Genomic DNA, 20,344 nt, shown 5'->3' with positions numbered 1-20,344 from the left:
AACACAAGAATAACACACTATAATATTCTATCTCTGCCCAGACGTAAACCTCTTACTTTAATCGCATGAGGACACAGGTAGAATGTGTTTTCCTCCATCATTTAACTTTGACCCGGTTCCTTGAGGCTCGGGTGATGACGGGAGGCCGTTTTCTCGCGCTGTCGGCGGGCGGTACGGCTGTTGATTCTCGGCGGGCTGGCGGAGAACTCAGAAATGTCGACTTGATTGAAGATGGAAGAGAAATCTTTAATCTCTTCACTTCTGTAGGCCAACGGATGAAGATGCAAATTGCTCGGCGGTCTCCTTCGGATCCGTTAGTGTTTGGTTGAACACAGAGTAATCTCAACTCGTCCAGCGAGATGGAGATTGTATGGCCACAGTTTCAAGTCGGACATTACTTCCTTAAGCCAAGAGGTTGCACCGGAGAGCAGCAAAAAGCTACGTCCGTATTCGGTGAACTAAGTCGCTGGAAGCAACTTTGGAAGCATTTCAGAATTATTTGAAGTCCTGATGATGTCATGTTTGAGGGATGTTCTGTGGTGTGCCTCATCCAATAGGAGTTGAGAGCTCGATCCTTTAGAGGGCAAGGCTTCATGGATCTGTAGTCTATTTTGGACTCCCTTTGTTTGATTTTGGCGCGATTTTTATCAGTAAAATTTACGACTTAGAAGGAGGAGGCTTGAGGAATGTTTTTTTATGACTGTTAGGCCTGCCTTTGTCTTCTATCTGAATACATGAGGCCCAACACTGAGGTAAATATTTCACTACCAGCAGATTTCACTGAGGGAATGGTAGAAAAAGACTCTCTCTGCTTTATATATCTAGCCAAAAGCTTCCCTGCTTTGACCCCCGACTCAAAGTATGACTCTTTTGCCCTGAATAGCCAAAACTCCACCTTCCATCATACAGTATGTATGTATTATGTAATTATATCAGTATTTCAAACAGGTCAATTCCCTGAAGCCATCAGACGACATTCGGCGCTTCAGCTCTGCCTCGGCACTTTTAATATTCCCTTCCAATTCCACAAGTTCTTGTGCTTCAGATTTTTTGGTGAATGAGGCATACTGTATGATCCGACCCCTAAGAACTGCTTTAAATGCCTCCCAAGCCACGCCCACAGAGGATACTGAGGACAAGTTGGTCTCCATATAGACATCGATTTCAGTCTTTAGCATTTGTTGAAATTCAGGATTTTGCAAAAGGGATACAAAACCTCTTTCCTGGCACCCCCACTTTGGTGAGGAACAGGGTAAATAACATACACAAAATAAAAGTTTTACTGCTCATGATTCCCTCTAAGCTACACACATAATGAAGGTGTCTTTAGAAAGCTAACACTTGAGATTTTATTAAGAAATCTTTCAAATTTACTCAATCTATTACTAACACAGAGATAAAGAAGTGCAAACACAAAAGAAAAAAAATCTTATTTCACACTTATTTTGAAATAAATACACAATGCTGTGGTATAGGCACCTAAAAACACACCAGGCTAAAGCCCTAAGTCTTACCAAACTTTGTTTCAAATTTGAAGGTGATACTAGCAACAATTAGCTTTCTGTAAGCCTTTATTTAAGTGCTTGTCTGGGTGCCTTTCTGAAAAGGCCAGCATTGTCAAGGAGACAGCTATCATTTGTCACAGCGAGCGCGCGTTTGAATTTTCCAATGAGAAGTGCCCTCACTTATGAAATGACACAATAATTTATGTGAATTATCAACACCCACATACTGCTGTATTCGTAATTTCATTGATTACATGTCCTCATAAATTTCAACCCTATAGAGTGCTATTGGTAGATTTTTTTAACTGAACAAATTTGCCTATGCATTAACAGATGTCACCAGAAACAGCTGTTCTCATGCACTATTTTCTAAAACTATGAAGCCAGTTTTATTCAGAAAACATCAGGGGTGCGATACTTCTGTTCCACTCTACTAAACGCATTTATTAATGGACACATAGTTTTTCGAATAAAAAGGATGACGTCATCATATTTACCGGATTTCATGATGTAAACAATGGAAGTTCTATGGATTTATATACAAGTTTGCATGTTTTTGGACAAAGATTTAATATGTATATTGTGTAATGGACTATTGCAGTCAAAACAGAGGGATGGCATCATTGTTGGATTAAACTCTACATTGCCATAACACAAACAATGTAAGGACTTCCTGCTTTGTTGTTGTATTGTCTGTTGCGCACTCTTTACACAAAATAAGAAATCATCAGCTGAAAGTCATTTAGATTGATCAATGCTTTCATTGGAAGGAATCTGCAGCCTATAACACTGCCCTCGTGGAGAGAGCTCTCGCGGCCGAAGCTACAGAGGTTAGTTTATTCTCCGTCTCTGTAGCGGATATAACCTGATCCTTCCGACGGGTGAATATCCGTAAAGCCGCGGGTCCAGACGGCATTCCGAGCTGCGTCTTCAGAGCTTGCGCGAACCAGCTGGCTGGTGTTTTACAGACATTTTCAACCTTTCCCTCTCCTTGACTGTAGTCTCCACATGCTTCAAAACATCCACAATTGTGCCTGTACCAAAGCAATCCAAAATCACTTGCTTAAATGACTAGCATCCTGTTGCTCTGACCCCCATCATCAGCAAATGCTTTGAGAGGATAATCAGAGATTACATCTGCTCTGTGCTGCCTGCCTCACTGGACCCATTGCAATTTGTTTACCGTAACAACTGCTCCACTGATGATGCCATTGCATCTACACTACACACTTCTCTCTCCCACCAGGAAAAAACAAATACTTATGTGAGAATGCTGTTTGTAGACTACAGCTCAGCATTCAACACCACAGTTCCCTCCAAGCTTTATGTGAAACTCTGGGCTCTGGGCTTAAACAGCTAGCTGTGCAGCTGGATCCTGGACTTCCTGTCAAGCAGATGCCAGGTGGTTAGAACGGGCAGCAACATCTCCTCATCACTGACCCTCAACACTGGATCCCCGCAGGGCTGTGTTCTCAGCCCACTGTTGTATTCCTTGTACACACATGACTGTGTGGCAACACACAGCTCCAATGCCATCATTAAGTTTGCTGATGATATGACTGTGATAGGTCTGATCACTGACAATGATGAAATAGCCTACAGAGAGGAGGTGCACACTCTGACACGCTGGTGTCAGGAGCACAACCTCTCCCTCAACGTCAGCAAGACCAAGGAGCTTGTGGTGGACTTCAGGAGAAAAGACCTGTGGAGAGAGTCAGCAGCTTCAAGTTCCTCAGTATCCACATCACAGAGGAACTCACATGGTCTGTCCACACTGAGGTCGTTGTGAAGAAGGCTCATCAGCGCCTCTTCTTCCTGAGATGGCTGAGAAAGTTTGGTATGAACCACCACATCCTCACATTGTTCTACACCAGAACTGTAGAGAGCATCATGACTGGCTGCATCACTGCCTGTTACGGCAATAGCACTGCCCACAACCACAAAAGGGTGGTGCGAACTGCCAGACACATCATCGGAGGTGTGCTTCCCTCCCTCCAGGACATATATACCAGGCGGTGTGTGAAAAAAGCCCGGAGGATCATCAGAGACTCCAGCCACCCGAGCCATGGGCTACTCTCACTGCTACCATCAGGCAGGTGGTATTGCAGCATCAGGACCCACACCAGCCGACTCCATGACAGCTTCTTCCCCCAAGCAATCAGACTTTTGAACTCTTGATCTCTCACAATCAATATACATCAGCACTGCACTTTATTAAGCTTATTATCTCACAGTGGACTGTCAAAATTAACAACACACTGGGAACTGACTATCAACCGGCAGCCTGAATGTCAATACAGTCCAATACAACCTACTGTATATTTTATATATACTTTATATATTATTTTTATTGTATGTGTATTCTATATTATGTGTGTGTGCATTCTATATTGTGTGTATTGTATACTGTACATTGTATATTATTATTGTGTTGTGTAATTATGTGTATATTAGATATGTAAATTGTGTTGTGTAAATCTGATGTTTATTGTAGATTGGTATATGTCTCATCACTGTCATGACTGCTATGTTGCTCGGAACTGCACCCAAGACTTTCACCCACTGTTGCACTTGTGTATATGGTTGTGTGTCAATAAAAGTGATTTGATTTGATTTGATTTGTTTTGTGTACTCACCTCTGGACATTATTAAGGCAATTTAAACACAGTCTACACATACACTTGCACACACCAACTTCTCTGTGTTCCTTATTTTATCTCACTTGCATATACTTCAACCTCACACAAAGTGAGAATTTTACCATCCCCAGGAAGATAAATGTTGACATATCGGCCACTAATAGGTTGAAACACAAATGTTTTTGTGCCTCCCAATGGAATGCTCAAAATTACTTCAGCCCTGTAGATACACAAGGAGACACACATAGAGAGAAAGAGAGAGAGAGAGAGAGAGAGAGAGAGAGAGGCACAGATAAATGACAAAAGGCACATACTGTAGCATTGTATATACAGTACTTCTGACAGTGACATGCTTTTATGCAAATTCTAACCACTTTATTCACTTTTGACTTTCTTCAAAAAACATGATTGAAGTTAGAGTCTAACTGTTTGAACCTTGAAAGCCCACATTTGTTTACCCACATTTGGAGTGAGAAGGGTACAATAGACCTTTACCACAATTCCAACAAGTCATCATATCCATGATAAATCAATTATTAAATATGAAATCAAATCAACTTAATTGAACTCCACAATAAATCTTAGATTGTAAGATGTTTGTCATCTATTTTTATTTAAAATAGTGTCTGGGGTGGAAAATTGTGTCAGTAAGCTGCAAGGTAAAAAGTGTTACCAATCAATGAGAAAAAACAAATAGTAGCTGCACTCTGTTCAGGTTACTCTCAGAGGATAGGATGTACCCAAAAAGAGACTTTTAGATTTATTTTTAACGTTAATGTTTTTATTGTTGTAGCAGGTAAACACTAATTTCAAACATAATTATGTTTCAGCATTAAAGAGAGAGAGAGAGAGAAACAACTCTTACAGTTGATTGTTGTTGCCGTTGTTATTTGTGCAATGGCCAACACGGATCTGAGCACCATTTATCCGCTCCTCACAACAGTCTCCACGATTAGTGATAACAACCTTGGTTACCTGGTAGACATCCATCAAGTCCACTCTCCACCAGGGATTTTGCTCATATTTGGTGTGAGTGCATGAGAACTTCTTGTAGACTGATTCTTTGTTACCATCTGTAGCCTTTTCGGCTGTTGCATGGTCTTCATATGTGGATGACTGGACAGCGTTGTGCCGAGAGCAAGATTCCCTGTTCATTAAAGCAATTTAAGAATTTATTTAAAAAAAGAATCTTTTAATACATTGTCTCTTATTTTCTTTTGTTGTGTTGAGATAAATCGCAACATTGTTAAGTTATGTTTGTGAATCAAAGTTCTTCTTTAAACTATTTATAAGAATATTCATATTTTACTGAAAACACATTCAAAGTTACAAGAACACTCACTTTTGGACCCTTTGTCTTCTTTTTCTGTTAATAAAACAACAATTATTACACATTAATAAAACAACCATTTATACATATTAATATGTACAGCACAAAATGATGGCCCCGCGAGGCCCTGGACACCTGCTTCTTTGGAGGCACCCTTTTGCAATGTAATCGATTCTACATACATTATTTAACTTTATTATCTGTACAGACCAAATAGAGGAACTACAGCGCTATCAATGCATCATAATAAAAAATGGAGTAGTCCGTTGCATCCTTGCCAACAATGTACCACAATTAGAACACAGCTATGTTAAAGCTGCAATACGGTGTTCAAAAGACACTGCCTTGCGTCACTGGCTTTGGTTCATTGTATCACATATATTTGCAGTATCTTTTTTCAAGGTGTCAGGAAACTACAGGCCTCAGCCTGACACATGTTTTCCATCACACGTTAAAGCAGGAATGAAGCAGTGTGTACTTTTTTTGCCATTCATGTTAACAAATGAGTGTATTTACATTGGAAGCAGAAGCAGCACATGAGCCCCGGTGCAGCTGAAGTTTCAACGCCGAGTCTATTTTTGCTGCGCTGCTCAAACTGAATTAAACTGAAAGTGCACTGTTGATGGACATCATGAAGATACACTATATTGCCAAAAGTATTCACTCACCTGCCTTTAGACGCATATGAACTTAAGTGACATCCCATTCTTAATCCATAGGGTTTAATGTGACGTCGGCCCACCCTTTGCAGCTATAACAGCTTCAACTATTCTGGGAAGGCTTTCCACAAGGTTTAGGAGTGTGTTTATGGGAATTTCTGACCATTCTTCCAGAAGCGCATATGTGAGGTCAGACACTGATGTTGGACGAGAAGGCCTGGCTCGCAGTCTTCACTCTAATTCATCCCAAAGGTGCTCTGTCGGGTTGAGGTCAGGACTCTGTGCAGGCCAGTCAAGTTCTTCCACACCAAACTCGCTCATCCATGTCTTTATGGACCTTGCTTTGTGCACTGTTGTGCAGTCATGTTGGAACAGGAAGGGGCCATCCCCAAACTGTTCCCACAAAGTTGGGAGCATGGAATTGTCCAAAATCTCTTGGTATGCTGAAGCATTCAGAATTCCTTTCACTGGAACTAAGGGGCCAAGCCCAGCTCCTGAAAAACAACCCCACACCATAATCCCCCTCCACCAAACTTCACAGTCGGCACAATGCAGTCAGACAAGTACCGTTCTCCTGGCAACCGCCAAACCCAGACTCGTCCATCAGATTGCCAGATGGAGAAGCGTGATTCGTCACTCCAGAGAACGTGTCTCCACTGCTCTAGAGTCCTGTGGCAGCGTGCTTTACACCACTGCATCCGACGCTTTGCATTGCACTTGGTGATGTATGGCTTGGATGCAGCTGTTCGGCCATGGAAACCCATTCCATGAAGCTCTCTGCGCACTGTTCTTGAGCTAATCTGAAGGCCACATGAACTTTGGAGGTCTGTAGCGATTGACTCTGCAGAAAGTTGGCGACCTCTGCGCACTATGCGCCTCAGCATCCGCTGACCCTGCTCTGTCATTTTACGTGGCCTAACACTTCGTGGCTGAGTTGCTGTCATTCCCAATCGCTTCCACTTTGTTATAATACCACTGACAGTTGACTGTGGAATATTTAGTAGCGAGGAAATTTCACGACTGTACTTGTTGCACAAGTGGCATCCTATCACAGTACCATGCTGGAATTCACTGAGCTCCAGAGAGCGGCCCATTCTTTCACAAATGTTTGTAGAAGCAGTCTGCATGCCTAGGTGTTTCATTCTATACACCTGTGGCCATGGAAGTGATTGGAACACCTGAATTCAATTATTTGGATGGGTGAGCAAATACTTTTGGCAATATAGTGTAAGTTGACACAAAAACATAGATATTGCACAGAATGAGCAAATATTTGTAGTCTAATGTGCTTTTGTATTAATTTTAGCTCGTATGAAAACAAAATTAAATGACACAAAAACATTAAAAGCACACACATTGTTTGCTGCAAAATTGTTATGACGGTCTGCTTTGGTTTGGCTCACACACTGCTTTGGCGTGAGATGTAAAACATGTGTGAGGCTCCTCGCAATCAGAAGCTTGGGGCACTGGACCCATTAGCACTGGCCTTAAACCGTCCTTGGTAAAGAAACAAAATAAAACACAGACTCTTCTATCTGTGTCTTACTTGCAAATACTTCAACCTCACATAAAGTGAGAATTCCTTGCCAAGGTAGAACAATGTCAACATATTGGCCTCCAATAGGCCTGAATGTATATGTTTCTGTGGCTTCCAATGGCATGCTCAAAATTACTTCAGCCCTGTGGATACACACACACACACACACACAAACACACACACACACAGAGAGAGAGAGAGAGAGAGAGAGAGATGAAACAGCATTGTGTAGACTTCTGACAGGGACATGCTGTACAAATATTAAGCACCATTTTTTATTTTTTTGAGAAACATTCAATACCAATGCCTGAAGGTACTTATTACTTAGGAGTGTACCCTATAATTTTATTTTATTTTTTTCTTGAAAAGGCATAAGAAATTCCTCTTCTTGACACAATATAAAACAGAGTTGTACATAAAGAGGAAGAGAGAGAGAAACAACTCTTACAGCTGATTTTGGTTGATATTGCCGTTGCTAATCCGATTGTTGCCAACACGGATCTGAGCATCATTTATCCGCTCCTCACAACAGTCCCCATGATTAGTGATGGTAACCTTGGTTACCTTGTAGACATGCTTCAAGTCCACACTCCACCAGGGATTTTGCTCATATGTAGTGTGAGTGCATGAGAACTTCTTGTAAACTGATTCTTTGTTACCATCTGTGGCCTTTCCGGCTGTTGCATGGTCTTCAAATGTGGATGACTGGACAGCGTTTTGTCCAAGAGCAAGATTCCCTGTTCAACATGAAACAAATTACCCTATTTACATTCTTATTTCATGTTGCTGAACTTATTGTGAAGGAACAATCCATCTGTGCATGTTATTCTTCAACAAACAAAAAAAGTTTTGTCCTCGAAATCTTAAATCAAAATGAAATAACTTGCACTGACCCGCATTTTGTTCTCATTTCATATGGAAATGCATCACATTTCGGAAGTAAAATGGTTTCTGAATGTTGTGTCATGTTGACTTTTAAAGTGCTTAATGAGTCATCTGCTTATATATGTAACATATTTGCCTTGCCAAAGGCACAACTGGCCCCAGAATGGCCCCCATAGTAAAAATGGTCTAGTACCACTGATTATACTATACTTGCCTGTCAAATTAGCGACACACAGCCCAGGCAAAAGTGTGAGCAACACAATCACAGGCATGTCCATCCTGACCTAAGAATTAAGAATACAACACAGCATTTTAGTGCATGGAGAAAGTACATGCATCTCAGCGTCCTTTGGACAGAGGAAAATATCATTGCAAGTGTAGTGTAGAGGACCCCATCAGTTCAACATGACTTATATAGCCAGTATAATGTCCGTTTTGCTGCTTGTGAGTCAGAGTTTAGCAATAATACAACAGTAAATTTCCATCTAATGAATAAGCACTGAATAGGTGTTAAGTATCCAGGTTAGTACTGTGCTTCAAAAATTCAAGCCTGTGTTCCACGAAAAGTATTTGAAAGAGAATGCATGTAATTCTTAATTTTCCATACCACTGTCTCCTTAAGATGATTTGCTTATAATGTGTTCCTCTTTTGTAAGTCGCTTTGGATAAAAGCATCTGTCAAATGAATGAATGTAAAAGTAAATTAAGTGATTACCTGTCTCTTCTCAGATTTAGATGAGCCTTAGATCAGTGTGGCTTGAATGAGTGGAGATGTTTTTTTTTTGTGTGTGTGTGTGTGTGTGTGTGTGTGTGTCTTGTACTGTACGCCCATGGGTGTTTGTACATGAGCAGGATGTGTTGCAATATCAGATTAACTATCTTTCAAATGACCACAGAAATGGAGCATTACCAAATGTTTGTAGCATCCTAAATAGGTGCAATCAAGACCAGACCCTCCAAGACCCAGACCAATACCAGACCCCCTAAGACCCAGACAAAGACTAGACCCCTCGAGTCCCATATCCAGACCAAGACCTATCCCCAAGGCCAAGACCCAGATCTGTCAGTCCAAGAACCAGGCAGTGAATTTTAAGGAACCAAGATGCTGAATTTATTGCAGCAATCATTTAAAATATTAAACAATTATGTTTAAATATGTTTTCATGTTCCTTTATTTTCCTTTATTGAACAAAGAACAAGTCAACCTCAGAACTCTACCACCCTTTTGTTTCAGGTTTTCCCCAAAAAAATTAATACAAGAAAAGTGTAAATAAAAAAAAATTTAAAATAAAAACAGAGTGAAAAGTGTCATATATTACTATTTATTGCAGATATCATTTTTAAAAAGAAAAAAAATCTTAAAGGAATGCTAATAGATTGTTAATGAAATAATACAATTTCATTTTATCCAATAGGACCTATTCTTAATGGATACTTATCTGATTCCTTTAGGATTGGTTCAAAATTATGAAAAATTCCTTCAAGATTTTTTTTGCATCATAAATGAACTCTCAATACACAGATGGCTGCTTCACATGTTAATATTAAATGCCATTTTTTTTTTTTTATCCCCTTTTCTCCCAATTTGGAACGCCCAATTCCACCTACTTAGTAGTTCCTCGTGGTTCTCACCTCAGTCCGGGTGGTGGAGGACAAGTCTCAGTTGCCTCTGCTTCTGATGCAGCCAAATCGCGCATCTTATCACGTGACTCGTTGTGCATGACACCGCGGAGACTCGCAGCATGTGGAGGCTCATGTTACTCTCTGCGATCCACGCACAACTTACCACACACCCCATTGAGTGCGAGAACCCCTAAACGCGACCACGAGGAGGTTACCCCATGTGACTCTACCCTCCCTAGCAACCGGGCCAATTTGGTTGCTTAGGAGTCACTCAGCACACCCCGGACTCGAACTCGCTGAGCGACCCAGGCCCCTTAAATGCCAATTTTAACATTGCTAATCAAAGTTAAACCGATAGATGGAAACACTAATTGAAAACTATTGTTGGAAAATTAAACTATTAAAACAACTATGTATAAAAAGAATGTTCTTCACTGACCATCTCTGATCAAAATAAAGACAAATGCTGATGTAAAACAATTGCAATAATTGAAAAGAACAGTTTGAAGGAATTGATTAGCAGAAATGAGTTGGACTTCCCAAAACCATGGATAACTGTGTTTTATATGCATTACGAATTTAACAAAATAACAATGTTTATTTTTCAAAATCACAGACATGTCTGTTGAGCACATTAATGCAAAGACCAATCAGAGCATTATAATTTAAGTCACCTGCGCAGAAGAAATCCACTCAGCACTCGCTCACAGACTGACCGTACGTTTCCAATGGCGTAAAAAAAACTCAGCTCAAAGCCACTCACCAGGCCAGAAAACTGCCGCTTTGGGCCGTGTTTGTAATATGCAAAGCCAGTATGTATTGTCTATCATTGTTTTCAGTACACAAGCAATAATATTGTTTTATATATACGTGATTACAGTTGGAAAGATGCCAGCTTCATTTCTGAATGCCCACAATGTACAAGCTGTGTTGATTTATTACACGTTTGCTTATCCAGCCTCAGTATTGCCACAAATAATGCATGCAATCATCATTTGAAGTCTGTTTGAAGTCGGAATTAAATATACAAATTTTATTTAAGCACTGAATACAGCAGAAATTCCAGAACTTCGTTGAAGCTCTTCTGACGGACGTCACTGCTTTGAGCTCACAGTAATTGGCTCGCTGCTGGCGTTTTCCACTTCTCATTTACAAAAAGCAGAGAATTCTCACCTCAAGAGCGTGGCACTCAACTTCCATAGAAATTAATTGAAAACACTCATTCACCTTAGCTCACTACGCACCAGTGGAAACATATGGTTAGTTCTGCTGCCGCACTCTCACGAACTATCTTATTATAAACAACAAGGTGAAGAATCAAAGTAAATCTTGTGCAGTGCAGACAGCTTTATTGATTATAACAGGAGTTTTGGTGAGAGTGCAGAACTCAGTCAGTGGTTCACTCACGTTGAACTGAAGTGATTGACAGCTTCATTGATTATAAAGGGAGTGTTCTTTGTTTGCTTTCTTTTTATAATTTAATCACAATTTGAATAACAGTTGTTTTTCATGCTGCTAAGAGAAACAATGTGGAGTTGAAGTCTTCATTTTCTGATGCATAGAACAGCGATTAACTAATTCAGGAACACTAGCTGTAGCTACATAAATAATACAGTATGCAATACATTTATATTAGGGTTGTCAAATTAAAATGTGAAATTTGACTATTAGTCAAATTTAAGAAAGAAATGCACATTTGAATGCTAAAATTGTGCATTTGAATTTTGGATGTGTGCCAAGCACTGATGATGATTTCAGATCGATCACATTCTTGCGCTAAAAAAGGCTAGACATAGCGCAACTAATACAGTTTAACAGAAAGCAGGTGTCTCAAAATGCTTTTTAAAGTTCTTTTTAATTAAGCACAGCATTTAAAAAACAGCTCTCCTGCACGAGATGCTAAATAAACAAAACAAAGCGAATCAAAGATGTTCGTCTAGTATACATTTATATGGAAAACAAATGGATGGTTGCAAAAGCATTTGGTATGAATAGCCCCTTACAGTAGGTGGAGGTCTTTGGCCATCGCATCTTGCTCTCTTATAAGCATTTCTCAGATTAAACAATGAGCTGTTTAAATGCTTTGTCAGGAAAGATGTCTCGAGATTCTCACGTTCAGTTCCATTCTGTCATGTTCCGTCTGTTTGAACAGCCCCTGACCTGTGCACATAGTCTGAGCTGCTTCACCACCGAGTTTAGCCGAATACCACTGCTATCTGTGAATATTGCTACTCTACATACAACTGTACTGAATAAAAAATAATGTGGTATTTCGCTGTTATTATGAAGCTTGAGTTTGGAGTAGTAGGAATCAGTGCAAGTGTAACACCATGTGAACTGTCTTTTGAAGCTTTTCCCCCCTCATTTGACTTTTGACTTAACATTTGAAAATATGGATTGACTAAAACTTTTTTATTATTTATTTTATGCACATTAGTTGAAAATGGAATGCTCTTTTGTAACAGCCAAGAATGTTCTTTGCAATAATATAACAGTGCCGAATGGTTTATGTATTTGATGTGCCCTCTTGTGGACTAAAGAAACAATGTCAATTTAAAAATCAGATGACTTTAAAATTCGAATATTATTTGAATTTTGAAAATATTTAAGTTAAAAATCGAATTTAGTTTCTCTGCCCAATTGACAGCCCTAATTTATTTTAATCAATATTATTAATAGCAATTACAATGCCAAGGGAAATAATCTTCGATTATGATTTTAGTCATAATCGTGCAGCCCTATTCCCGCCAACAACTCATAAGAATACCGGCCACTCCTACTTACAACTTCCACAATGTAACAAGCTTATTGGGTCCTACGGCAACTAGTGGTTGAAATAATTATCACATTTAGTGCACTGGTAATACACTGCTGTCTTGACAAAGACCATACGCCGAGACCCAGATCCAGACCAAGACCACGTTTAGACCACAAGATCAAGACTCTAACTCTGGATTATCCTCAAAGGCTTTCAGAATCTGGGAATCTCTTTCCCATCTGGGACTGAGCACTCAACAACAAGCACACCAGATGCTATCAGTCTCCATAGCTGATGTAAGGAGGACTCTGGCAAAAAGCCAGATGGTCAGAGTGTTAAAAAAGTTAGATAAGGTAGCAGAGGTCTTCACTGACATTTCACTGACTTTAACATCTCCCTAGCTCACACTGTTGTCCACCATCATTACTCCAAGGAATCACCAGCATGTGAGCTTTAGACATATTCAAGCAAATACCTAATCACTACAATGCTTATTTTTCTGTATAAATGGAATCACTTGAAGTCACTTGTAATCACCTGGAACTTTGAAAAAAATATTACAATAGACATTTATGAATGAATACACTTCGTAAGAGAGTGCAGACCGATGGGGCACTAGTCAGCAAGTCCAATCACGCCCTCTCATGGACTTGCTAACTAGTGCCCCATCGGTCTGCACTCTCTTACATCATCAAAGTCTGCACTCAGAGGAAGACCACAAGGGCAGAGGGTGCATTTGGGACAGACTTCAATCAGATGACACATTTTTTACATTATGTTTTTATTTACATGCAGTTTTACAAATTATTATTTAAAAAAGTCATGGCATTGATAGATAGGGTAAAGGAACACACTTTAAACTAACTATTGAATATTTGTTTTTATTAAATAATTTCAAGCAACACACTGACAAAAAAACATAAGATAATAAAGAACCTCTGAAAAACAAAGTGCACATATGACTACAGCAATAAAACCCTGTTGTTTTATATCTTTAGAGAACAAATAAACATGGATGGTTACAGCTTAGAACACAGTAAAATGTATAGAAAGAACATACCACCATATATTCACACATTTTTTTATAAAATACACACAGCCACACTTCTGCAGGTATAAATAGTACTGTTAGACCGAATGTTGCTATATCAATAAATATAAGCAATCTTACAAGCTACAACCATGTGCATTAATATCATGGTTACTTGTGTAACCTCCGTTCCCTGATGAAGGGAATGAGATGTTGTGTCGATGTAGTGACACTAGGGGTCACTCTTGGGAGCCCAAGACACCTCTGGTCTTTGATAAAAGGCCAATGAAAATTGGTGAGTGGTATTTGCATGCCACTCCCCTGGACATATGGGTATAAAAGGAGCTGGTATGCAACCACTCATTCAGGTTTTATGCTCAGGAGCCGAGACAAGGTCCCGGCCATTTCAGCGGGTAGTTCAGTGTTGTGGCAGGAGGGACACAACGTCATGTTCCCTCCATCAGGGAACGGATGTTACACAAGTAACCATGATGTTCCCTATCTGTCACTCACTCGACGTTGTGTGGATGTAGTGACACTAGGGGTCCCTATACAAAACGACGCAACTGGCTGAACTGTGTTACGTGAACTGGCGGTGTGTGATGGGCAGACAAATGTGTGCCTCATAGCCAGCACACCAGGCCGACACGTAACCTCCCCCAACATAGTTATGAGTGTCAAACGGCCCTTTGGGGACAAGTCGACTACCCAAAAGATGGAGACAGGCTAGCCCAGTTGTGGCCTCTTTTCCCCTTCTTTTTTTCCACTCCCTAAAAAAAGGGGGAATATCCGACTGGGCCGACCTGGTCTAGTCGGGGGGTGTCCCTCCCAAGGGGAGGATACCGTGGAGACCACACCTCCCCAAAGAGAGGGGGGGATATTTAGGTAGAAAAATACGTCTTACCGACCATGTGGAGAGTCTCATGGTAGATCCTACCCAACGGGGGAGGAGTTACTACAAACATGGGTGTGGCAGAGGGGGCAGTTTGTCAACAGGGAAACGAATTAGCGGAAGATATACATCACATGGGGTTACCTTACAGGGAACCGCCACATGCTGACCACCTACCCCAGAACAGGGCTTTTAGTTAGCACGTGAGACCACACCTTGCCCAGAGAGAGGGGGGATATTTAAGTGGAAAATACATCACATGGTCTTGCCAAGCTATGTTGGAAGTATGTCATGTGGGGAAGTCTCATGGTAGATCCTAACCAACAGGGGAGGAGTTACTACAAACATGGAGGCTGTGGCAGAGGGGCCTCTGCCCAAGGAAGATGCAGTTTGCCAACAGGGAAACGAATTAGCGGAAGATATACATTGCATGGGGTTACCTACAGGGAACCGCCACATGCGGAGCACCTACCCCAGAACAGTGCTTTTAGTTAGCACGTGTACTGGGCCGGCAGCGAGTCTCTCCGAAAACTCAACTGCCACAGGGCTTGGAGGAAGTCAACCAGGGAACATAGTTTGTGAACACTACTGGGAGTTAATGGCGCATGTCCTCAGCTCGGAGGAGGTGAAAGGCGCTATGTGCAAGTGATACACCTGGCCAGCTATCCCAGGCTTATCCGCTTGTATTGCGTGCCACTACCCAGGATGAAACCGGTTCCACACGGAGGTTGTAGAACCTCACAAAGGTGTTGGGTGTTGCCCAGCCCGCTGCTCTGCAAATGTCTGTTAGAGAGGCACCCCTGGCCAGGGCCCAGGAGGCATGATCCTGGGCATGATATGCCATAGCTATGGTGTCAATGAGCCAGTGAGCGATCCTCTGCTTGGAGACAGCGCTTCCTTTCCGCTGTACACCAAAGAAGACAAAGAGCTGCTCAGAGATCCTAAAGCTCTGTGTGCGATCCAAATAGATGCATAAAGCACGCACCGGACACAGCAACGACAGGGCTGGGTCTGCCTCCTGCTGGGGCTGCGCTCGCAAGTTCACCACCTGGTCCCTAAAAGGGGTCGTGGGAACCTTGGGCACATAGCCTGGTTGGGGTCTCAAGATCATTGAGAGTAGCCCGGACCGAACTCAGGCACGTTTCACTGACAGAACGCTTGCAGGTCTCCTACCCTCTTGATGGAAGTGAGCGCAGTCAGGAAGGCAGTCTTCAAGGAGAGTGCGTTAAGCTCAGCTGACTGCAAGGCTCAAAGGGGGCTCTCTGTAGACCCTGAAAAACTACAGAGAGGTCCCATGAGGGAACGAGGCACGGTCTGGAGGGATTCAGCCTCCTGGCGCCTCTCAGGAACCTGATGATCAGGTCATGCTTCCCTAAGGGCCTACCGTCCACTGTGTCATGGTGTGCTGCTATAGTGGTTACATACACCTTCAAGGTGGAAGGGGACAGCCACCCTTCCCACCTCTCCTGCAGGAAGGGAAGCACCGATCCGACTGCGTATCTCTGGGGGTCTTACCGTCAGGAAGAACACCACTTAGCGAACAGATGCCACTTAAAGGCATACAGGCGCCTCGCAGAGGGGGCCTTAGCCTTAGTGATCGTGTCTACCACCACGGGTGGTAGACCGCTTTGGTCTTCCACGTCCCTTCCAGGGGCCCGACATGGAAATTCCAGAGGTCTGGTCGCAGGTGCCAGATGGTGCCCCATCCCTGGGAAAGAAGGTCCTTCCTCAGGGGAATTCACCGGGGGGGCTGTTGCAAGGAGCATGAGGTCCGAGAACCACGTCTGCGTGGACCAGTAGGGTCTGTGCAAGTAGGCTCACTGGGGGAAACGCATATTTGCACAGTCCAGGTGGCCAGCTGTGTGCCAGCGCATCTATACCGAGAGGTGCCTCGGTCAGGGCGTACCAGAGCGGGCAGTGGGAGGATTCCTGGTGCAGTCACCGCAGGGGGACACCCTTGGCGACGAGCAGACAGGGTGCGGGATCTTGAGCCACGCCGGGGCAGGATGTGCCAGATAACATCTGTCTGCTGCTTCACATCTGAGAACTGCTGGGCAAAGTCCTCGGTGTCGCCGGACTGGCCAACTTGGGAAATGAGAGCAGCAAGGAACCGTGCCTTTTCGGCCTCTCCCATCTCGACCAGGCTGAGCCAAAGGTGGTGCTCCTGGACCACCAAGGTGGACATCACTCGCCTGAGAGACCGCGCCATGACCTTCGTCGCCCGGAGAGCGAGGTTGGTCGCCGAGCACAGCTCCTGCATCAATCCCGGGGTGGAACTACCCTCGTGCAGTTCCTTTAGCGCCTTGGCTGACTTGCAGGGGAGCCATGGCATGCAGGGCGGAGGTGGCTTGTCCAGCGGCACCGTAGGCCTTTGCCGTCAGGGACAACGTAAACCTACAGGTTATCACTGCACCGCGCCACTCATATGTTCTGCTACGGACTCGAAGACTTCACAAGCGTGCAACTGAAGGCCACGAGACCGCAAGTCCACATGAAGTGTGCCATTTGGGACAGGGAAAGGTTGACTGCTGCGTCTTTTGTGGGTGGGTCATACAGTATCGCATGCGCATTTTAATTTATTATCTTGTTAGAAAGGTATTAGAGAATATTAAATATAAAGGCTACAATTCACTCTGATAAAAAACGCTGGACTGCAAAGGTGACTGAAAGTGAGACTGATTCTAATACATGTATTTCCAAAGTGTGGGCTGCTATTATCTTGGGTTATCTTAAAAGATTATAAAATTGAGAGCAAATGCAAAGTTGTTTTTAAATCATGTTTAATATGGAGATGCATTGTTAATTTCATTGCAAAGAGCATTTGTAAATGCTTGTCTTATTTCATGAATAAAAATGTGGATAGTAGATTTTAAAACAGACTCTCCCTGATTTCTTAGAGGGTCGTTGGATTATTAAATTTGAGAACCTCTGGATTTTAATTTGCCTAAATCATTCACAATACTTTATGGGATGAGTAGCATGTAGTTAATTCCCTCATTAAATATTTTAAGCACACAGTTTTGAATGCTATTATTTCGATTTTCAAATATTCAAATATTAAATATTTTAAAGTGATTCATTTCAAACCTTGTTGATTTGTTTTACGGCTCATAAACATAGGTGGAGCATGTGGCTGGTCAAGGGTGATGGGCATGATGTGTGAATTGATACTGAATTTATATTGTCGCTCCGGGAAAATGCTGGCATGTAATTGCTGGTCTAGAATCTATGAAATCTCTATGAAGTGATCTATGAAATCATTTAAAATTTTACAGCAAATATTAAAGAGTGCAGTTCTTAGATCAAATCATGGTTGCATTGAAAACAAGTTCATCTAAATTGGTAGCGTTTATCTGTTTTTATTATTAATTATATCTATTCAATCAAACTCGAAACGAGCCAGCATTGACTTTAGCGAAAATACATTTATCCGACACATTCCTTAAACTTGTGAAAAAGACTGTCTCTACTGGACTTTATCTTAACTTCCAAAACTTTTCAAGTCATTGCTGCATGGCATTGTCAGTGCAGAGCGCTTATGGCGAATGGGATCCAAGTGTTTAGCGCACTTAACTTTTAATGCTTTTTCCAAATCAAATCAAACACCTTTATTGTCAATCAACCATATACACAAATGCAACAGTGGGTGAAAGTCTTGGGTGCAGTTCCAAGCAACATAACAGTATGACAATTACAGTAAACATCTGATTTACACATAACACAGTTTACACATCTTGTTACACAACACAATATACAATATATACCTAATAATATACAATATACAGTATACACAAAATAAGAAGACTGTATACAATAAAAATATTATACAATATAACCGCAAGGGGCGATCATCGGGGTCCAAGCACATGTGAAGAAATAAACAATATAATCAGAATTGACAGAAATGATCCAGTGGATGCTAAATAATACAAACTGACAGAATAGATCCTCCCTAAACTAAATTTGCTGAAAATTGTGTACCAAATTTTGAAGCTGTAAAACGCACATAAAGGAATCATAAAATTAATCCATATCTTCTGTAGCAAAATCATTCAAGAGTTATGGCCCAAAATGTAATTTTTGTTTGTTTTATTTGTTCTGTCTGTGTCAAATGAATGAAACTGGAAGTCTCTACTATGTTCTGGTGCAGAGATATATGTTTTGTTACTTGGTTGCTAGGGTAACCCAATCTGGTGGCTTAGCAGTTACCAAGGTGATACTCAAAATGCTCCTTGCTCCCCTGAGTCAAATCAATGAAACCGTGTGATTTGTTACTTGGTTGCTAGGGTAACCCCATCTGGTTGCTAGGCAGTTACCAAGATGATACTCAAAAGGCTCCTTGCTACCCTGAGTCCAATGAATGAAACCAGAAGTCTCTACGACATTCTGATCCTGAGATCCCCATCTAAGCATTTTGAATGGAAGTCAATGGGGTTTGGTTGCTAAGGTGCAATGGTTGCTAGGGCATGGCTAAATAGTTTATCAAGTGGATACATGAAGTCTGATTGCTCACCCAAGTAAAACAAGCCAACTGTCATTTCTCTAGGACACTCTGATCCAAAGATTTCACTCAGCATTTTTGAATAGAAGTAAATGGGGTTTGGTTGCTAGGGTGCTCTAAATGGTTGCTAGGGCATGGTAAGTAGTTTTTCAAGTGGATACATGAAGTCTGATTGCTCACCCAAGGAAAATAATCAAACTGTCATTTCTCTAGGACATTCTGATCCAAAGATATCACTCTCAGCCATTTTGAATGGAAGTCAATGAGGTCTGGTTGCTAGGGTGCTCTAAATGGTTGCTAGGGTGTGGCTAAGTACTTTCTATGATGATCATTAAGAGATGTAGAAATGAGATGTGAGGAATCTGTCTGTGTCTCGTTTGGAAGGCTGTGTCCTCCGGAGGTCGCATTTGTCGGCCGCATAAGTCATCGAGGCTGTCTCGTTTCAGAAAAGCGAGTAGGACACTTCAAATGCAGCTTTCAAATGTGACCTTCTTTCTCAGGAATTCGAAGGATGCATGAGGTGTATCCTTCGTGGGCACTCACAACCCACAATTCTTTGCTTCAACGGAAATATATAAAAATAATGCTAATTTGCCTGTAAATATGATGTTCAAACACAAGTAATGTTAATTCAGTACCTCAGTAGATGGGTGCAGAGTATATAATATGTATAAAGTATTAGACTAAAAGTACACCTGTAAAATCTATTTTCTTTTCTCTTTACATCATTATAATTCTCCTAAATTTTACCTCATACATTCCCTTCCAGAGGGACTTTGTTCCCTTCTCACTCAAAGCGCTCGCGCTTGTTAAAGAGTGGCGTGCTGTCATAGTAACCATGTTACATTCCGTTTCCGTTTGTCCTACGAAGGCCGTCTCGTTTAAATGAGACTTGTTAAAAGGAGGACACTCAGTATACTGCAGCCTTCAAAGGACGTGTCCTACCTAGCATGCAGCCTTAGAAATGAGACAGAGCCCTGTTTCT

At 41.7% G+C, this 20,344-nt stretch overlaps 1 protein-coding gene across 1 annotated transcript; it reads right to left on the bottom strand.

The window, feature by feature from the left end:
• Window positions 1-5,133: 5,133 nt before the first annotated feature.
• On the bottom strand, window positions 5,134-9,339 carry LOC127427230 (fucolectin-like). The gene is made up of 6 exons (XM_051674690.1): window positions 9,271-9,339; window positions 8,770-8,839; window positions 8,119-8,407; window positions 7,680-7,813; window positions 5,487-5,510; window positions 5,134-5,291 (listed from the first exon to the last, which is right to left on the bottom strand). Exons 2-6 carry the CDS (start codon window positions 8,831-8,833, stop codon window positions 5,134-5,136), a joined length of 669 nt encoding a protein of 222 aa, XP_051530650.1. The 5' UTR covers window positions 8,834-8,839; window positions 9,271-9,339.
• Between the last annotated feature and the right edge of the window lie 11,005 nt (window positions 9,340-20,344).

This window comes from Myxocyprinus asiaticus, chromosome 36 (genome assembly GCF_019703515.2).
Source record: "Myxocyprinus asiaticus isolate MX2 ecotype Aquarium Trade chromosome 36, UBuf_Myxa_2, whole genome shotgun sequence".
NCBI lineage: Eukaryota > Metazoa > Chordata > Actinopteri > Cypriniformes > Catostomidae > Myxocyprinus > Myxocyprinus asiaticus.
Note: the sequence above shows the minus strand (reverse complement) of the source record. Positions and strands in the feature narration are given on the sequence as shown.

Excerpts from the sequence above, each read along its gene's own strand:
- LOC127427230 (XM_051674690.1), bottom strand. The coding sequence starts at position 8,833 with ATGGACATGCCTGTGATTGTGTTGCTCACACTTTTGCCTGGGCTGTGT. Across the intron at positions 8,408-8,769 it reads GTGTGTCGCTAATTTGACAG|GGAATCTTGCTCTTGGACAA; the intron begins GCAAGTATAGTA and ends CATGTTGAACAG. Across the intron at positions 7,814-8,118 it reads AATATCAACCAAAATCAGCT|GGCTGAAGTAATTTTGAGCA; the intron begins GTAAGAGTTGTT and ends GTGTATCCACAG.